This window comes from Antennarius striatus, chromosome 7 (genome assembly GCF_040054535.1).
Source record: "Antennarius striatus isolate MH-2024 chromosome 7, ASM4005453v1, whole genome shotgun sequence".
NCBI classification, from domain to species: Eukaryota; Metazoa; Chordata; class Actinopteri; order Lophiiformes; family Antennariidae; genus Antennarius; species Antennarius striatus.
In genome coordinates, this window is record NC_090782.1 from 13049259 (window position 1) to 13068773 (window position 19515).

General features: G+C 38.5%; 1 protein-coding gene across 1 annotated transcript in view; it reads right to left on the bottom strand.

The window, feature by feature from the left end:
• Positions 1–960: 960 nt before the first annotated feature.
• Positions 961–19515, bottom strand: part of LOC137598909 (uncharacterized) — a 71044-nt gene continuing 52489 nt past the window's right edge. The window contains exons 4-5 of the mRNA XM_068319474.1: positions 9910–10115; positions 961–4117 (exon numbers count right to left, since the gene is read on the bottom strand). Of these exons, the coding sequence (XP_068175575.1) occupies positions 3892–4117; positions 9910–10115 (432 nt within the window). The 3' untranslated portion in view covers positions 961–3891. The remainder of the gene's footprint in view (positions 4118–9909; positions 10116–19515) is intronic.

The following is a 19515-nucleotide window of genomic DNA, read 5'->3' on the forward strand; positions in this document are numbered from 1 at the left end:
TCCTGAGCATACAGCAGAGCATCCTTTTAGCTGCTCTGCTATTGGCTATTACCTAGCATCTTCCTGGCATCCCATTGGCTAAAAGGGACCTCTACATTTAGCTAGATAGGTGTCTATGCAGCATCCTCATCATTCGGCCCTCGACCCATGAGGTGTTGTCATAGTTTTACATAAAGCTTCTTCTTCCTTTCCTTTTGGCTTTTCCCTTCAGGGGTCTCCACAGCAAATCAATTGCCTCCATCTAAACCTGTCTTCTGCATCCTCTTCTCTCACACCAACTACCTTCATGTCCTCTTTCACTACATCCATAAACCTCCTCTTTGGTCTTCCTCTAGGCCTCCTGCCTGGCAGTTCAAAACTCAGCATCCTTCTACCAATATATTCACTATCTCTCCTCTGGACATGTCCAAACCATCTCAGTCTGGCCTCTCTGACTTTATCTCCAAAACCTCTAACATGTGCTGTCCCTCTGATGTACTCATTCCTGATCCTATCCTTCCTGGTCACTCCCAGAGAGAACCTCAGCATCTTCATCTCTGCTACCTCCAGGTCTGTCTCCTGTCTTTTCCTCAGTGACACTGTCTCTAGACCAAACAACATCTCTGGTCTCACCACAGTTTTGTACACCTTTCCTTTCATTTTAGCTGAAACTCTTCTATCACACATCACACATTACACTTTCCTCCACCCGTTCCATCCTGCCTGTAATCGCTTCTTCACCTCTTTTCCACACTCTCCATTACATAAATAATTTGCGAAAAGGCAAATGCCATTTTTAATGACCTCGTGAAGGAGGATTCAGGGATTCAAGTCAGCAAAAGAACACCAGGAGTTTAAGGCATTGCGTGGGTGGTTGGAGAAGTTCAAAAGGAGGACTGGAATTCACTCTGTTGTTCGGCATCGTGAGATAGGAGCGCACGAACCAAAGAGGGCAAAAAATAATGGGGACAACAGTTAACAGGTAAATGACCATCATTTTTATTCTTTATTCTTTGTTTTTTACATTATGTACAACTCTCATTCATTGTGTAATAATCTAATTGTAACGTATTTGTTACGTGTTTTGATGCATTTTTATGCTTTTAAAAACATTTATGTCTGAATTTTGGGGGGCTTGGAACAGATTAGGGCATTTGCATGGAAAACGTGTCTCTAATTACAAAATTTTCTATCTGAAATTTCTTCTAGAACCAAATAATTTCGCAAGTAGAGGTACCACTGTATTATCTTCTACTTCCCAATTATCATCCAGCCTTTCAAATTCACCAGACTCATCGGCCACCACCACCTCCAGTTCCTGGACTTCAAGGGGGGGGGGGTGACTTTTCTCACTGTTGCTTAGGACAGATACAACTACATCCCAATTTCCCTGAAAAAGAAAAAAGTGTGACTTCAATCACTTTGATCTTGCAAATGTCTAAATACTAACCTAGATGGTAAAAGCATTGAACCTGTATTGTCACTATGAGGATGTTATTATCATAGATCTATTGGTATTGTTGAATACACTGATTTTTAGTCCTGGCAGTAGACATACTAGCAGCAGACATAACTAACTATAATTGGCTAGCTACAACTTTTGCTCGCACATCTGACAAATATTTTTACCCCATTTGTTCACTTTCTATTTTTTCATTGTATTTTCCTTTTCAGACATGTGACCAGAACTTGAAAAGGTATATTTTTGTTTGGACCTAGTGATGCTTAAATAGATCCTCTACCCTTCAAGCATTTTACTGTCATTTCCCTTGAATCCACTTAAAAATATCTGAAATGAAGAAAAGGTTTCTTTCCAAGACAAGTGACATTTACTCCAAGTCAAAGGACCCTCATTAAAAAGACCTTGATGATCCATTTATAGTAAAAACTACATTTTGATTCCAAATTTGTGATTATTACATCTTGCGCATGTGCCGTTAGTCTCTGTGACCTTTTTAAAATATGGAAAGACCGAAGTTTCCCTCTCTTTCGACACAATATGTGAACTAAAGTATGTGCGCGCTGTTGCATGATCTGTCATTTTGTCATCTACATTGTCACTTCTGCTTTGATAAACTTTGGCTAATTAGGAATCATTGTAAGTGACAGAACATTATTTCTTCTTTCAGAATACTCGTGGAATATTTCATTCACATGATTCATGTCTGTCAGCCATTTTTACAGATGTTAATATTGGAGGTGTCACCGCCATGCTGGTACTACTTGTATTTTACTTGTTGTATTTTACTTGTTTCATTCCTTCGGTATGCTTGAGAAGGAAGATATCAGTGCTTTCTGATCTCTCAAAGGGCAAACTGTAACACCCTTACAGGTACCTGGGATGTCCCAGATCAAGAGAGGATGTAAAATTTCAGTTCAAATATTGAACTTAAATATTGATGGAGGGTTTGGTATATGCAGATAAATGTTTCAAAGCTTCTAGGAATAAAAACAGGTTGTTTTGGAGAATGCTTCCAGGAGCCTTTCAGCCAACCTGCAGCATTAATTCTGACAATAAGAGTGATCTTGAAAACACTCTTGAGTGAAACAGACTAAATATCCTAAAAGAGAAAATTAAAATTTAGATCCACAGCTTAATATTTGCCTGCATATTTGCTTGTTTTCTGAATTAGAGTCCAAAAAGTGTACAAAGCACATCCTGGTAATTTTGCAGGAGATGGCTTTTCCACTTTAATTGTTGTAATGCCTAATCTTTGAGCCATATCTCTGATATCTCTGATTGCTTGGACTGAACACCCCATCATAGTCAGCTTTGGCCATGATTTTATCCACTTTGCTGCATACAACCTGAAAATTAGACAGAGTGATAACAGGCAAAGCGAATCAGCAAATGTGTCTTCATGATGGCTTTTCCAACAGCAGTCGCCAGACAACAGGAACAACATAAGGTAAAGAATGATTCATTATCATACCATGACTATTGTAATTCAGTGCTTTTTATATGGTTTATATCTTTGCACCTCATTTCAACCATTTCAATGGATCAAACATCCACTGGAATTTAAGAAAAAAAAAAGCACCACAAGATACAGGTTGTAAGAATTACAGGAGCTAAATTTAGTGGAATAAGTTCTGTTCCATACTAGGGAGTCTGGGATGCTGATCCAGATTTCACAAAATTAATTGGTACTCCAGTTTTTTATTCTAACACTTTATTAGCATTGCACACATAAAATGAAAGAATATTCCCTTGAATGTCTTAAGACTCCATCCAATGTGGACACTTATACCTTGAAGAAATGTGAACTCTTCATCCCACTTAAAGCACAGCATACACACAAACTGAAAGCCATGACATTTTATATACATGAATATTATCTGTAGATGATATAATAGTAATATAACATGAGGGCTACATGTTAACACGTCCTCTATCTGTATGATAATGGTTTAGGTTTTGGGAATAACAGCAGTGCCGCACTGCCTCAAAGCTTTACTCTAGTTTCTGAAGCAACAGCGGGACAGACGCTCCTCTCGCCCTCGTCCTCGTCACCACTTCACAGGCAATTCAATTAGCAGGAGAAGCATGGGAGATGGAGCCATAATGGAGCTGATGAGATGCACAAGGACAGGTGACACTAATCAGAGCGGCACCCCATTGTCTCTGTGTGGACATCATTAAGGAAAGAGAGTGATTTCAGGCTTTTTCCCCCCTCTGAGCCTGAACACACTCATGAATGCTACGTGCATTTTGTCCCTCATGAACAATTTGCAATATGTGAGAATTAATCCACAGAATAAAGGGAGGGTTTGTCATAGAAGAAAACAAGAATATTTGACACCTTGAGAATAGGTTTTAAAGTGCAAAATCTCATGAATGCCACACTGATTAACTGGCATGATGTCTTGAATGGTTGTTAGAAACATCTTATACCCAAATACTTTCTCAGCTCATACTGTAAACTCCGTCTGTGAATGGCAGAGGCTGAGACATTGTCCTTTTTGGACATCCTCTTTCTTTTCCTCCTCTTGAATGGGTGACACCACTGCTAAAGCAACGTCAGAGCAGTCCCAAGGGTCTGGATTCATCCTGTACTCTTCAGAACCTCTGGCTTGAACTGTGAAGGAGCTCTGCTCCGCCTGCCGGTAACGACTGCTGATGTAGCTGGACAGACACCTGAGGAAACACAAGTCGGACATGATGAGAGAACAGACTGATGAATGCATTCCATGTTTCTGTCATGAAACAACAAAACATAGCATAACATGAAAGGTTACAGAACCTCTAAGGGTACAAAAGCAGACCAGAAATATAGAAATATGGATTTTTGGTCTGCATGGGACAAGATCTGGTAGGACGGGGAAAAAATTCTTCTGTTTTCCAGAAAATAAATTCTGTGGACAATTTCATGCCGTACCATATTATAGCATCAGTAACTCCCCATAATGTAATAAAATATTTTAAGTTAACTCTGAAACTCTCGAAGAAACTTGTAGTTTGGTACAAAGTGGAGCACTAGACCCAGTACACCGACCAAAGGCATAAACCCAGTGCACATAATAATTGGCTGCTGAGGCAAATCAACGGTTCAGATCAGAATGGAAGCATTCGGCTTGTTTACAACATCTATCATTTGTTCTTATCAATTGTGATCAGAGCAATTTTCCTTCCCTTAATATAGGTTTGATGGGACAAAGAAAAGCTCAATTCTCAGAGAATTGGAAAACACATTTCTTGTGCTTTGTGGTAACTAAACTGTCAACAGATAAGAGAGTCTATAGCATCAACTTGTGAGTAATTCACCTCACTCTTGGCAGACGTGTTTTCCTGCTAAACAGCTTGGAAATATTGTTTGAGGCCTTTGCTCAAATGTCACAGCTAAAGGCTTCATCCGAATGCTGAGACAGAGGAAAATGTAACGCGGAATGCAAATACTTTAAGCACCATTCTTTCTGAATGGTCTAATGTGCAGCTGCTACATTAAAAAAGGCACATTTGTACCCTTGTGTTCTCATATGTCTGCAACTGGGTGACGAGCAACTCATCCTCAGGCAGAAGCGTAAACTGCTGTAGACAGTAGCGTGAGGTGAGAGAGCAGTGTAGGCCACTTTGTATCATGTCAGCACTAGCAGTTAGACGCCATCTCCACAGTGGCCCTTGTCACCAATCACATCCTTTTAAACCACCCAGGGAGCTCGATACCCCCTCCCCCCCGCCTTAAACACACACACATGCACGCACGCACGCACACACACACACACATACACACACACACACACACACACACACACACACACACACACACACACACACACACACACACACACACACCCTTATCTGTCAATGCTGCTTAAATAATGTAATTAATGACTTAATTAACATTTCCATAATCTATTTTAATAAATCTAACACGGCATAATGAGAGTTTCTAACCTCCAGGCAATGGCATATAAAATTTCACAGTGCAGAGCAGCCTGGTCAGGGCACTATCTCAGCGCCCCGACTCTGACAAATGTCATGTGGCTTTTAGAATGTGTCCAATAACAGACCTGCAGCAAGAGGAGGAGGGCAAAAAAAATTTTTTTTATATAAATAAAAACGGAGGTTTAAAATGTTGAAAGGAAGTCAGAGTGCTCTAGAGTTTGAGATGTGAGGGATTCATTTGAAAGAAGTTTGTAAGTACACTGTAATGAAGGACACATGATAGAGTGTTGAGCAAAAACACAATTACCTTGAAACCACAGCGGCTGTGCTCTCTTTTTTACTGCTTCTAATGATAAAATGTCTTTATAATAGCAGGACAATTTACTTTCCTTTTTAAGTGAAGGAAAACTCCAAATTGAGATGAAATTACCATTAATGGTTTGTCTGACATTATTTAATAGTGGCTGTAATGATTCCTACACACAATGTCAATTGTTAAAAATGTGTAATGAGATTACAGATCCCTAAAGTGAATGGGCACCATCATTTTTGACAAACATGTCTTAGACAGAAGGAAAAGGTGCAATGGGCATAGAAATGGAAGAAGGTTTCATTTCTTTGCTTGGTTCTTGTTAACCGTTACAAAAGGAACAATAGAAATTTAATTATTGAAAAGTTAAATATATGGCACGGCTATTGGATGGCCCGAGACAGGACAACTTACTCCTAGGTTTTTGGGAAGCAAGGGAACCTGTTTACGGTTTATTCTGCTGTTTTCATGGAATTTATTGGCAATAAGAAAAATAGAAAATGATGGTAAAGGAACTAAAGGTTGCATTAATGAAGATGGCCATATGTTTCATTCCAGTGAAGACCTACATCCTCAATCAAAAGCTAGAGGACCATTAACTGACAGGGGAGAACAGTGTTTTAGTGCTGCTGACAAGAACTGCAATGACTACATGTTTACAGCGAATCAAGAGGTGCTTTAAATTATGAGCACACAACATGAAACACAATAAAGGCCACACTGAACTGTTTACTTGTTTACCTCATCCTTGTTGTAATGACTAGCAAAGCCGTATGCTCTGACAAGTGGGTTGATCCTTACAAGGACTTCCACCCTTGGGGTGAAGGCTGACTCAAATGCACCCTGACAAGGGGCAGCAGGAGGCTGGCACATCCCAGGCAGCACAAGCACCACAGGGCACGGGTCTATAAGGCCCACCAATCCTAATAAGGGCACCCACCACCCTCCTACTGCACCAGCGATAATGAAAGCCTCCACTGACGGAAAAACCTGTTCAATGTAGTGCCATTTCATATGTCGTGTCCTACCCGAAGAGATAAATACATGGTGAGTCCCTGGTTCCATATAAAATACAGTTTCTGTTGGGTGAATAGTTTGTACTGAATGCATTTGAAAGTGTTTAGAACTTGGTATCAGCCAGCTGTGATGTGAGTACAGGCCTGTATGCATGCAGGTTATGGCTAGATAGAGGGGCGGGCAGCGGCTTTGGGAGCAGTGCTCAGGAGGTGAACTGGCACCTCCCACTGCCAGTTCATTACAATTCACTTTTTTTTTTTGTCTGACTAGGGCCTCGAACCTGCGACTTTGATTCCTCAGCCCTACAGTAACTTGGCCTGGGGCCTAAAGGAGCTACTGCCACCCAACTCCAGAATTCTTGACAGTTTTTTTTTGCGAAATCCATGAGACACAAACAATTTAAACAACACTGATCTTGTTATAAATGCAGTAATTAAATAAGTAAAGATGTCACCAAATGAGACAAATTCTTATTCCATACATTGGGGGCCAGTCGTCTTATCCTCTAAAACAGCCTATAGGACATATGATAGTCATCTGACCAAAGATAGAATTTCCATGTGTAGGTTAAAGGTTACTTCTGGGGTTCAGAATACATAGTGATTATTTGTTTTCTTTTTAGGCTTTTTAGTTTGATTCAAACTAAAATTGCAGCTGAAACATATGACACAGCAACATGTTTTACATTCCAAAAAGCAACAAAAGAGTTTGACCAGTCTTGTTGCTGTGTTCTCGGTAGAGGGATCATGAACAAATGCCTTCTGTCATTTGAGAGGCTTTAAACCAAATTCAGTTTAATCCTGCCAGCCCTTCTCACCTTGTGTGGTTCATTCTGTAAGGATCGGGACCAAGACTCTGAAACGCTGCTCTACCATCCTCTTCTCCCAAATTGCATGCTTACAGACCCTTTGTTTGTGTGTGTATACCTGTGTGTGTGTGTTTGTGTGTGTGTGTGTCTGTGTGTGTGTGTTTGTGTGTGTGTGTGTGTAGATGTGTGTGATTGTGTGTGCGTGTGTGTGTAATATATATGAATGGAAAAATAATCTCCTCATGAGGATCATTAGGATATAGAAAAAGATATGGGTGAAGAAATTTGGAAACGTGATTGTGAACTTGACAGAGCTGACAAACTTGGTGAAGATTTACGATTAATGTTAGCATAAAATCACATAATATGTAACATGTGTTTTAATATAGGAAAAATAAGCTTTATTCGTATTTCATTTTGTGACTTAAATATTAACAGTATGACTGGTTTTTGTGGGGTGTGGTGGTTGAAATCGGGCCACCCACCTACAAAGTTCACCATTGACTTTGCACATTGTACAATTGTGATTTTGACATTAACAACCAGTGATTAATAATAATTAGAATTGTAAGGACTGAATTTGGTAAAAGAGCTTCCAGCTTTGCTGTCCCCTCTGCGTGGAATATTCCACAGACTGAACTTAGACTCTTTGAAGTCATTCCTCTTGGAGTCTTCCGTTCTATCCTGAGGGACAGACAGCGTGAGACCACTGAACAGTGCCCGCATTTTAACTGTAAACTGTTGTGTGTTGTTGTGTTACAGCTCTCACGCTTCTTATTGAAAGCACTGTTGCAACTCCAAAAGTATACGTTTTAATCTGTGCTTTCACTTCTACATAACTGTTCTTCTGTCATGTGCTGTTGACCTCTTGACCTTTTGATCTTGTTAAAGAGATCATTATCTCAACAGGTTTTTCTCTGGTTAATTAAATTGAAATACAATTTTAAAAATATGTCATTTGATTCAATGTAACAAAAATGTATAAAACATGCATCTTGTTTATTTACTTAACACTAACAAAAACATTATTATTCTAATTATTATTATTGTTATTGTTGTTCATTCATTTACTCATTCATTCATTCATTTTAATAACCGCTTCATGTGGGTTTATTATTATCAAATAATAATAATAATAATAATAATAATAATAGTAACAATAATAGTAGTAATAATAATAATAATAATAATAATAATAATAATAATAATAATAATAATAATAATAATAATAATAATAATAATAATAAATATTTTTCTAGACCGTACACATTAGACCTATATGATTCAGACTTTGACACTTTAGCACGGCGTGCATGTATAATCAAGGGGTATTTGTTAGTATGACAACATATCTAAACATCTTTGTGATCATACATTGAAAAAATACCTGCAGCTGCTGAATGTGTTGTAAACAAACCTGTTTCCTGTCATAAAATTACAGCTCATTATTAGCATGGATAAGGGCTTCAACAACATAATGATGTAGAAGCACATTACCAGTGCAACCACATTTATTAATTACCAGCTCACTAGCCACATTCCTTGCAAATGCGGCTAATGAGGGGAAAAAAAGTTACGAGCCTTGTTGAGTTAATTACAAACAGGCTCTCTTGTTTAACTTGAGACATATAATTGAGGAAGGACAAAGTTTTAATTTTGTTACTGGCATGAAAAGCAATTTAGGATGATTGGAGGGTTACATCGCATCTGCTGCCACCCTCGTACGTTACCATGAATGGAAGAGGCATGTTTGTCTGAATGGCAGCATTCACTAGAGTAAGGTCAGCCAGTCACATTAAAATGAGATTTTATTGTGACACATACAAATTTTGGCTCTTTTGATTTTTACGTGATACTTTATTTATTTTCTTTCTTTATTTCGTAATTAAATTATTGCTTGACACATTTGCAGATTACTTAACCTGTAGTTGTAATCTGATTACACATATCTGCCATATGTTGCTTTCTAATTACAGAGTAGATATTGTTTATGCCAGGAATCTAATGCATTATTTACAAGCTGGATGTTGATAAAAAAAATAGACTGTTCATTTACTAATGGTTTAAAGTAATGGAGGCATTATTTTAATTAGTAATATCAAAATGGGGAGGAAGACTTAAGTGAAAAACAGAGAGGTGGGGTCGAATGATATCATGTTTTAAGAGCTGATTATTTTGTTGACAGAGAAAAGTCTTGTTGTCAAACTCATAACATTGAAATTTTACTTGAAAATATTATAGCTTTTGGCAGATGGAAACACAGAGCAAAGAGTCAAACATCATTGTTTTAATCATTAATATTTTGACTGTATTATGACATGTTATACAAAGTTGAAGTCGAGGCCACTTCAAATCAAAGAAATAGTAAAACTGTTATGCTTATAGACATTGGAAACTTAAAATACTCACTTTATCAGCAGGATCTCTGTCAGCAGACCAAAAGAGGCTGCTGCCATTTTAAAGCTGAAGGGAGGAGGAGGGTCAGTGAAGGCCGTCATCATGCAGTGAACAACATAAGGCACCAGTCCCAGCAAAACAAACGCCGTGATCAGCACGAGCCACGTCTGCCACCGGAAGCTCATCAACCGCCATGGAGAGCTCCTCTGGAGCTGATACTGAGCAGGGAGACAAGAAAACCAGCCTCAGTCTGGATATCTTTAGCCCAAATTTAGATGCGTAAAAAACATAGAAGTGTCCAACATGGCAGTGGTGATGGTATCAGTCCAGAAGCAAACATCCTCACAGTTACTGGTTTACAGCTGGGTGACAAAATAACTGAAGGTGGCAGCTTTGGCAAATTTTTTAATGCCACTTTTTATCATATTCATTGTAAGCAGGCTGGTCTACTGATGTTGCACTTTATGTTAACCATGGATCTTTATGAAACCTTTATATGGATTATATTGTTTTTAAAAGAAAAAAATAACAGATCTCAAATATTTTTTTTAATCTACGTACATACAGTATATACAAAAAAGACCAAATGGTTTATAAACTTTAACACATTAAATGGGAAATTAATGTGTGCTGTTTTCTACCATTATATTTTCTCCATCGATGGTACATCCGTTGGTTTCAGCTCCATAGACCCTCATTTATTTTGGACGACCTTACTAGCATTGGCCACGTGACCCAGACAGCTATCTCTATGCTAGTAGAATATCCATGTTTCCTCAAAGCTTGCATGCTAGCGTCACTGTAGTCCCAGCCTGATTATCAGTATTATCACTTATTAGATTGAATTTTATTTTTTTTATTTATTCAGTTTATTTTTTCTTCTTTCCAGACATGTTATTACAACGTATTTCACTTTCATCAGTGTTGAAACATCATCATCAACAACATATCGAAAAGAAAAAAAAAAGGGTTAATGGGTAGAAGCCATTGGCTTGTAAGATTCCCGTCCCCTAAATCATCAACAAAACATGTCTCTCATTAGAATATGTAATCAACAAGCTCAGACATTAAAAGTCTTCAATCAGCTCATACATTGTATTCTGACCGATGTTCATACCCTTATCCACTTCCAGATATTAGCCTTTTACCCTAGAGTATAACCATGTTTACATTCTTCCTAGGAACACAAGGTTTGTTAACATCATGTATAGTTAAAACAAGAAGTTGACCTTGCCAGTGTTCTCCACAAGAATATAATGATCACCTTCACCTCTTTCAGCAGACAGTGTTTATACAAAAATTAACCAGTTTGTTACAGACACTTTAACAGTTTCACATGGTATTATATGGTCAAAAGATATCAACATGCTCTTTAAAGTGTCAAAGTTAATGTTATCCCATGTTATCACAAATACATGGTTTTGTTCTGTTTTTTTTGTTTTTTTGTTCATTAGTCCATGTTTCTGACATCAATGATGTTGATTTTTTTGACTCTTCCATGAAATACTTGACGTGTCCAAAATTGTAGAGCTCCCAATACTGAAGTGACTCTGTTGTACTGATCTTTGGTGTAGTAACAATTCTTGTCAGTCTTTATTGCTCATATTTCACCAACTCCTCTGCACTCCTGATCACCATTGTTTTCATCTGCTCCGGAGAAAGCCCCTTTGTTTTGATGAAGATCCTGCAGTTGTTCGTCCAGGTGTTGTCGATCAGCCCATTCTTCTTCAGTTGTCGAGCTTTTTTAGAGATATCAGCATTCTTTTTAGTGAGATTCTCATTAATGTAGACATTTTTTCCTTTCAGTTTGAAGCCTTGTTTCGGAAGAGCAATCTTGTGTTTACGATTGTTGAATTTTATCAGCACTGCAGGTGGTCCCTACCTCCAGATGGTAATGCCGAGGTGCCCTTGAGCAAGGTGCCGTCCCCCTTACAAGCTGCTCAAAATTGGGGTGCGTTCCGAAGCCGCTGCCCGTCACTCTGCCTCCCTGATGTGTGTAGTTTAATGTGATTGTACTAACTGCATGCTTACAGGCCCCCTTGTATGCTATGTTCAGGGGGCCTGTATACTTGTCAACTAACTGAGTGACTTTGTAATTTCCCCTTGCGGGGATCAATAAAGTATACTTCTTCTTCTTAATGGGTAACATGTCTCAATCTGGTCCGGATTTATAGTTACCTCCAGATCCCTCAGTTGAGAACTCACTTGTTGCTTCAGAGATTCGATGTCAATGCTAGCCTAAGCACTTCTGTAATTCCTTGGCTTGATTTTGATTCCAGTGATGATCACATCATTTATGCGAATGCTTTGTTCCAAGTCATCCATTCTTTGTTGTCCCTGTTCCAAGAAACCAATTTTTTGTTCTTTTTCATCCATGTCTTCCTGCATTTTCTTCATTTTGTCCTTTATTTCTTACAAGGTGTCTAGCACCGGTTTGAGCTTTTCTTCCAACTTTTTATCAAAGTTACTCCCTAACTTATCAAAGTTGCTCTGTAACTCACTCTTTAATTATTTCTTAGAGACCATCTGGTCTTTAGTATCCTCTGATTTTCCTTTTGGTTTCGTCATTTTGCAGAGAATAAATGAGAGTCAGTCTGGGTATGAGTTAGAGAGATAGCGACAACAGGAGACAGAAGAAAGACGTCTGCTCCCGTTGAGAGCTGGAATTTCGCCCGATTTTAAACAACAATAGAAAAAATATCAATTCACGCACAAGTATGTCTGCAAACAGGGCTGAGCGTCAGTGCCTCATCTGCAGCAGGACTTTTGGGATTATAAAATGTCATTCAGATGTTAGTTTTTGTGAATGTAGCTGCAGGTAGCTAGTGCGGCTGAGGCTTCACCACTCAATCCTGGTGACAAAACTGTGATTGGGAAATTGGGACATTTTACAATCATAACAATGAGAAATTTTGGCCCACTAAATTCCCAAGTCATGCTATGTACTGGAATAGAATAGATAGATTAGAATAGATTTCTAATCAAATGAAGAATATAAGTGCATAATCAAAACCACACTTGTATCATTAAATAATAATTGTTTTTTACAGACAATTTCATTATATTTCTTTATATTATTTATTCATTATATGTTTCAGCCTAGTAAACAAAGGCAGTGTCAACAAATACAGTATTGTAGAAATAATAATAGCAATAATAATAACCTCACACCTGTTATGCATATACTGTCCTCTTCCAGTACTGGATTGCCACTTCACTATCTGCATTGAGAAGTGAAACAAATGCCAACAAAGGTACTGACACAGGCACATAGATAAAAACATTGAAGTGCATACAGTCATCAAGGCAGCATGCAAACACAACTTTAAATCCTCCTCAAATATTGCCTCGCTCTGGAGACAAACCAAACCACTTAAACAGCGTTTGATTAGTGTCTGGAATTCATCTGCAAATGCACACTTGCCTTGTCTTCTTTCATGGCTGCTATTCATTAATTAGACTCTTTGTGCATCTGAGCTATCCTAAATGTTTAAGGCCTCAGTAAGTGGCTGCCTGATAACAGAATGCATCCATCTTCATTACTCAGTTCTTTCTGTCGAGGCATGCTCCTCTGCAAGTGAGCTATGTCAGTAGGTTCTGAGGATCTCATACATTTATTGCATTCAGATCCTGAACTTTTACCTCCTTTGATTTTAGTCACTCTGATTAAATTACTGGGTTGTGGTTTCTATCCATATCAGGTTCTTTTGTATCTTCTCCAGGAGGAACAGCAGCGCCACAAAATGAAACCCAAACACCCTTTTTGTTTTTATATTACAAACTCTTTAACATGCTCAGTGAGGATGGATGCTTTGAGCAATTGCACCCATACAAGTCAGTAAAAGTGGGTCTTTTTTCAAGTTAATCGGTTTTATTAAAAGCATTCTGATTGATTTTATGAGTAATCTTGACAGGCCAAAGCTGTGGATCAGTCTCCCAGTTAGGTTATTAATAAAATAAAAAAGTCAATTTGAACTCATTGGACTTAATAATCAAAAGATGACTAAATTTAAAATTAGATTTTGGGCAAATTAATTATTTAATTGATCTTATGTAAATCAAAGGGCTCCTGTAATATGTATAAATCTTTTAGCAGTTGGTCTCATGCAAAAGAGCTTCTTCTACATCTCGTTATTAACGAGAGTGAGAGAGAAGAGAAAGAGAGAGAGAGAGAGAGAGAGAGAGAGAGAGAGAGAGAGAGAGAGAGAGAGAGAGAGAGAGAGAGAGAGAGAGAGAGAGACAGAGACAGAGACAGAGACAGAGACAGAGACAGAGACAGAGAGAGAGAGAGAGAGAGAGCTTCAGCTTCCATCAAGGCAAAATCAGTTTAAATGAGGTTCAAGCAGCTCAATATGTGTTTAATATATAAAGTATCCCCTCAGCCAAGGTAACTACCTGACTGAACTAGCTAGACGGAACTACACCGCATGTGTCAAACTCAAGGTGAGGGCATCAACGGTCTAAAAATCTTCTCCTTTGGGCTTTTCCCTTCAGGGGTCGCCACAGCAAATCAGTTGCCTCCATCTAACCCTTTCTTCTGCATCCTCTTCTCTCACACCAACTACCTTCATGTCCTCTTTCACTACATCCATAAACCTCCTCTTTGGTCTTCCTCTAGGCCTCCTGCCTGGCAGTTCAAAACTCAGCATCCTTCTACCAATATATTCACTATCTCTCCTCTGGATGTGTCCAAACCATCTCAGTCTGGCCTCTCTGACTTTATCTCCAAAACCTCTAACATGTGCTGTCCCTCTGATGTACTCATTCCTGATCCTATCCTTCCTGGTCACTCCCAGAGAGAACCTCAGCATCTTCATCTCTGCTACCTCCAGCTCTTTCTCTTCCTCAGTGACACTGTCTCTAGACCAAACAACATAACTGGTCTCACCACCGTTTTGTACACCTTTCCTTTCATTTTGTCTGCAAACATCATAGTCCATGGAGATTCCTGTCTAACCTCGTCTGTCAGCCTGTCCATCACCATAGCGAACAAGAAGGGGCTCAGAGCTGATCCCTGATTTAGTCCCACCTCCACCTCCACCAACTGCGTTTGACACCCCTGAACATCACATCATCGACAAGCTGTTGGTGCTTTCTTGTTTAGTAGCTCAGTTCAAAGAAAACACAGTAGTCCATCTCTTTCTTTGAGGAACCCTCATTTTAGACATACTATGGATTAGGACCATCCAGCAGATACCAAGGATGTGCCTGACATGCTTGTGGGATCTTTTTTTTTGTTGTTGTCAGAATTATTTTTAACATTTTCTCATGACTATCTTAAATCCAAATAGCATGTGATAATCCAAACACTAGCCCTAGGAACAAGCCACAACTTCAGTCAACACGCAATTCATTAACCAGTGGTTAAAAATCACAGTGTGTTAATTACATTCTGATGTTTTATTACTGTGACCTTTAAACACTGTAACAATCCATCAATAAATGAGGGAAGCAGCCTACTGGGAATATTTAGAGCCACAGAATCTGAAAGTAGGACACTATTTATCCAAACACAATCGTTATTAATAGCTGGACAGTCAACCCAAATACTTTTTCTGCATATATTCTGTATTACCCCCTCTCCCTCCAGGGGTGCAACAACAACACATTGTCCAGAAAGGAGATACTTAATTAGCCAGGGGTTTTGTGTCTCTATAGCTAAAGGGACAGATGCAATAATATCTTTCTTGTGGTCAGATATGCTGTTAAAATGGTGCAGATATGGAGTATTATCAAAAAGTAGTCAGATAAAGGTTTTGGCGTTTTGTTCATGCGTGTTTGGTGGGGATTGATCTACCATTAAAAAGAAAAGTAATCTTAGAAATAATAATTGCTTGATTCCACTCATTTTTAGTAAGCACATACATTTCATCATCTGAAATTATATCTGATGCTTAAATATAATATCAGATAGCAGGAAAATTAAAGCAAATATACACACATATAAATATATAAATGACAAGGCGGCACGGGCGCCGTGGGTAGCGCTGTCGCCGCACAGCAAGGCGGTTCTGGGTTCGTGTTCCGCTCTGTGCGTAGTTTGCATATTCTCCCTGTGTCTGCGTGGGTTCTCTCCAGGTTCTCTGGCCTCCTCCCACCGCTCCGTGGTGCACTGGCGTTGTGCCCGGAGTTTCCCCCGCCTCACGCCCCTAGACAGCTGGGATAGGCCCCAGTTCCCCGTGATCCACTATGGCGGATAAATGAATGAATTAATATTTTTAAACACCAACAATATACTGTACAAGTTTGCTTATAAAATTCACAGTTGAATCAACTGCTATAGAACAAGAAAGACAACTAGGTAACTAGTTCTGGGAAATTTTAAAGCTTCTTTCAATTTGTCGATTTTAACATCTGAATCTACAGTCAGGGGTTCCTATCATATACCCGCTGATGAATATTAACTGTCTGGGTAAAAACTTAGACATTGGTTAAGTAATCTGAAGAGTACACCAGAATGATAGAAACGGACAGGGAAAATACTTTCGGTGGTCACAGAATCAAGTCTGGGCTCGAATTAAAAAAACAAAACTAAACTATGGTATACCAATGGTTTTGGTGGTGGTCAAAGTTAAAATGTCTTCTAGTCCAAGTAAAACTTACAAATAAACATTGAGTAATATTTCGTATGTCTGTATCTTCAAAAGTGAATGCAAGTTTTCAATTGTTGAATCTCACATTTATTCCTGCATAAAGTAGGACAGAAATAAAGATAGTTCAGCTTGAACTGTTGACTTAGTATATAGTATATTTTTGTAGGTAAACTGAACAGAAGATTTTGCCCTCAGAATGCAGGAAAACAACCCCATTTTCTAAAAAATTCCCGGGGGAGGCCCCCCGTACCTGCCCTTACAGGGGGTATCCCCCCTACCCCCCCTCCGCAACAAGCATTGGTCATCAGCGCGCTGCGTCGCTGTCTTGGACACAGAATGTGGCTTTTTGTGGCTTACTCAATTCTTTTACACTGAGCCACAGTGGCTTGGTCATACTACCTCCTAGTGCAAGCCCAGCAAGTTAACGTAATGTTGTAATGTGACAAAGTTAAAGTTATTCTAAAGGAGAGCTAAAATGATCTGCTGCCATGAAATAATTGACACATCCAAAAACAACACAGAAAAGGTTCATATGCTAGATTTTGATAAGATCTTGTAGATTTCTTTCCTACATTGCTTTCAGCTGTATGTCATGACTAATACACCTCAAGTGTCCTTCCTGTTGACAATTGCATTACATGCATTCAGTTAAATGAGTAAGCAACTTAAAAACTGCATAACATATTTGCCAACCACAAATATCTGTTTTATACTTGCTGCAGCACAGATCTGGATATTTTTTCCTAAACTTAGTATGGAGCAGTCTCTAACTTGCCACTTGCCTCTCTTGGTGTATCGACAAACTTCAGTTAGATCTTCTCATTTCAGCTGCAATGCAAATCAACTGTGTAATGTGGAAATGCAAAGAAGCTCTCTCCCATGTACATGCTGCTTGTTTGCAAACAACAGGATGAAGTTCTACTTAGCAGGAGCAGGACCAGAAAGTCTATTAACTTATTGAGATTAAAAGCCTGATGCATTCCCTCCCACTCAACCCTCCGTGGCCCCTTCCCCTGGACGATATCGCGCCTCCAAAGGAGAAAGGTGATTGATGAGAGCCATCAGGCAGCTTGGAATCTCTGCTCTCATTAGACTCCTTATGCATCTAAGCTGTTTCAACACACAGAGAGCAAGGCAAGGGGGGAGGGAGGGAGTGAGGAGGGAGGAATCCATCTTTTGACTTTTCAGAAGATAAGTACTCACACTAAAATATTTATCTTGTACATTAATCTCTAGGAAATTAATTTACCATTATATTTTCTCCGTGAATTTTTTTTTTTTTTTCACAGAGGTGTGTTTTTCACCTTTCACTCTTCGTGCTTCATGGCCTCTCTTTTCATCCGCTCATGCAATTGCTGGGAAATGAATGTCCCTGAGGGAACAGTGTTTGGACACTCAGGGTGGATCCTAACATTGACCTTTGAGGCTCTCCCGATAAGGGGTTAGTTGGAGTGGCGGAAAAGAAAGAAGGCTACATGTGGGTATCCCCAAAGCAGACATGCTCAATCACATTAATGCAACTGCAGCACATTATTATGTACTAATTGCCAATGGAGAGTATCTAACAATAATGTGCTGCTGATTGTATTGCTGCAAACCAAGTGGGGTCCATTCTGTTCAGATAAATAACCTCATTGTCTCCAAGACAATAAACAAGATAAATAGTTAGAATAAATTCCCTCTATGGAAGCAATTTAGTTTGTTGCAGCTCATTGTGTTCACTTTAATTTTACACACTTTTACAGTGGACTGCAAGTTTTGAAGCAGAACTTCGGTTTATTTAAAAGAATGCTGTAAATTATGATTCAAAGACCAGATTCCCTTGAAGTCTTAATAGATTTGAAATCCATCATTCAACATCTTCAACAAACAAATGTCCAAATGTAGTGTATCCAAATGTGCAGACTGCCTTCAACTAGGCATAGCTGAAAAAGTGCCAAACAGGTCTGGGTGAGGTGATCACTTCTCACTTTTATCAGCTGTAAAGCTAACATTAACCTCACTGTCTAATGTGTTAGCCTCGTCTTTTCATTTAAATCTGAATACCCGCATTGAGTCTGTGTATGTAAATATAAAGTATTTAATTAAAGTATTGATTACATAGGAGAGGAAATAAGAAACAATACTAATGCCATTTAATTTGTCTAACAGTGAAGATGATTTTGCACACAAACCACCAGAATTCTGCTGCTATATGTTAAGGATTTTCAACTGAGTTATTTAATCACTGGTCCATGAATTTGCAAACACTCTTCTGAATCTGAATTCAAAATGGAATTCAATGACTATCTAAAGGATGACCAGGACACCCTTTTGTTTTTGACAGTCAAATGTAGATCTTTCTGATGCAGTAACAGATTATTAATGCCACAAAGTACACATTAAAAAGCTTGGATTGTGTAGTGCTTCAACTATCTAAATTAAATTAAAGTTGCATAAAAATATGCTATATATATATATATATATATATATATATATATATATATATATATATATATATATATATATATATATATATATATATATATATATATATATATATATATATATATATATATATATATATAAAATTGCCAGAAAAATGGTTCCTCAAACACGTTTCATTTTTGGGACCCTCAGTAATCACAGCCTCCCAAATGACTGATACACAACCCAACCTTGTGAGAGTGAACTACCGCTAAACTAATACACACCAATCAAAGTCCCAGAGCAGATTTCTGTGTTTATAACTTACTACTCACAGTGGAACCATACTGCTAAATATGAGGAAACATTTTTAGTCCATTTAATTTTGAATCACTAGTTAGCCATGTGAAAACGGAACCCTGAAAGGCACATCAACACTTGACAAGTAGTAAAAATCTGTATGTCTTTGAGGAGAAGTGTAAGACAATGTGTGTGGATTTGCATGATTGTATATGGGTTGGAAAGACAGAAAATGAATTGTGGAGAGAGAGAGAGAGAGAGAGAGAGAGAGAGAGAGAGAGAGAGAGAGAGAGAGAGAGAGAGAGAGAGGGAGAGAGAG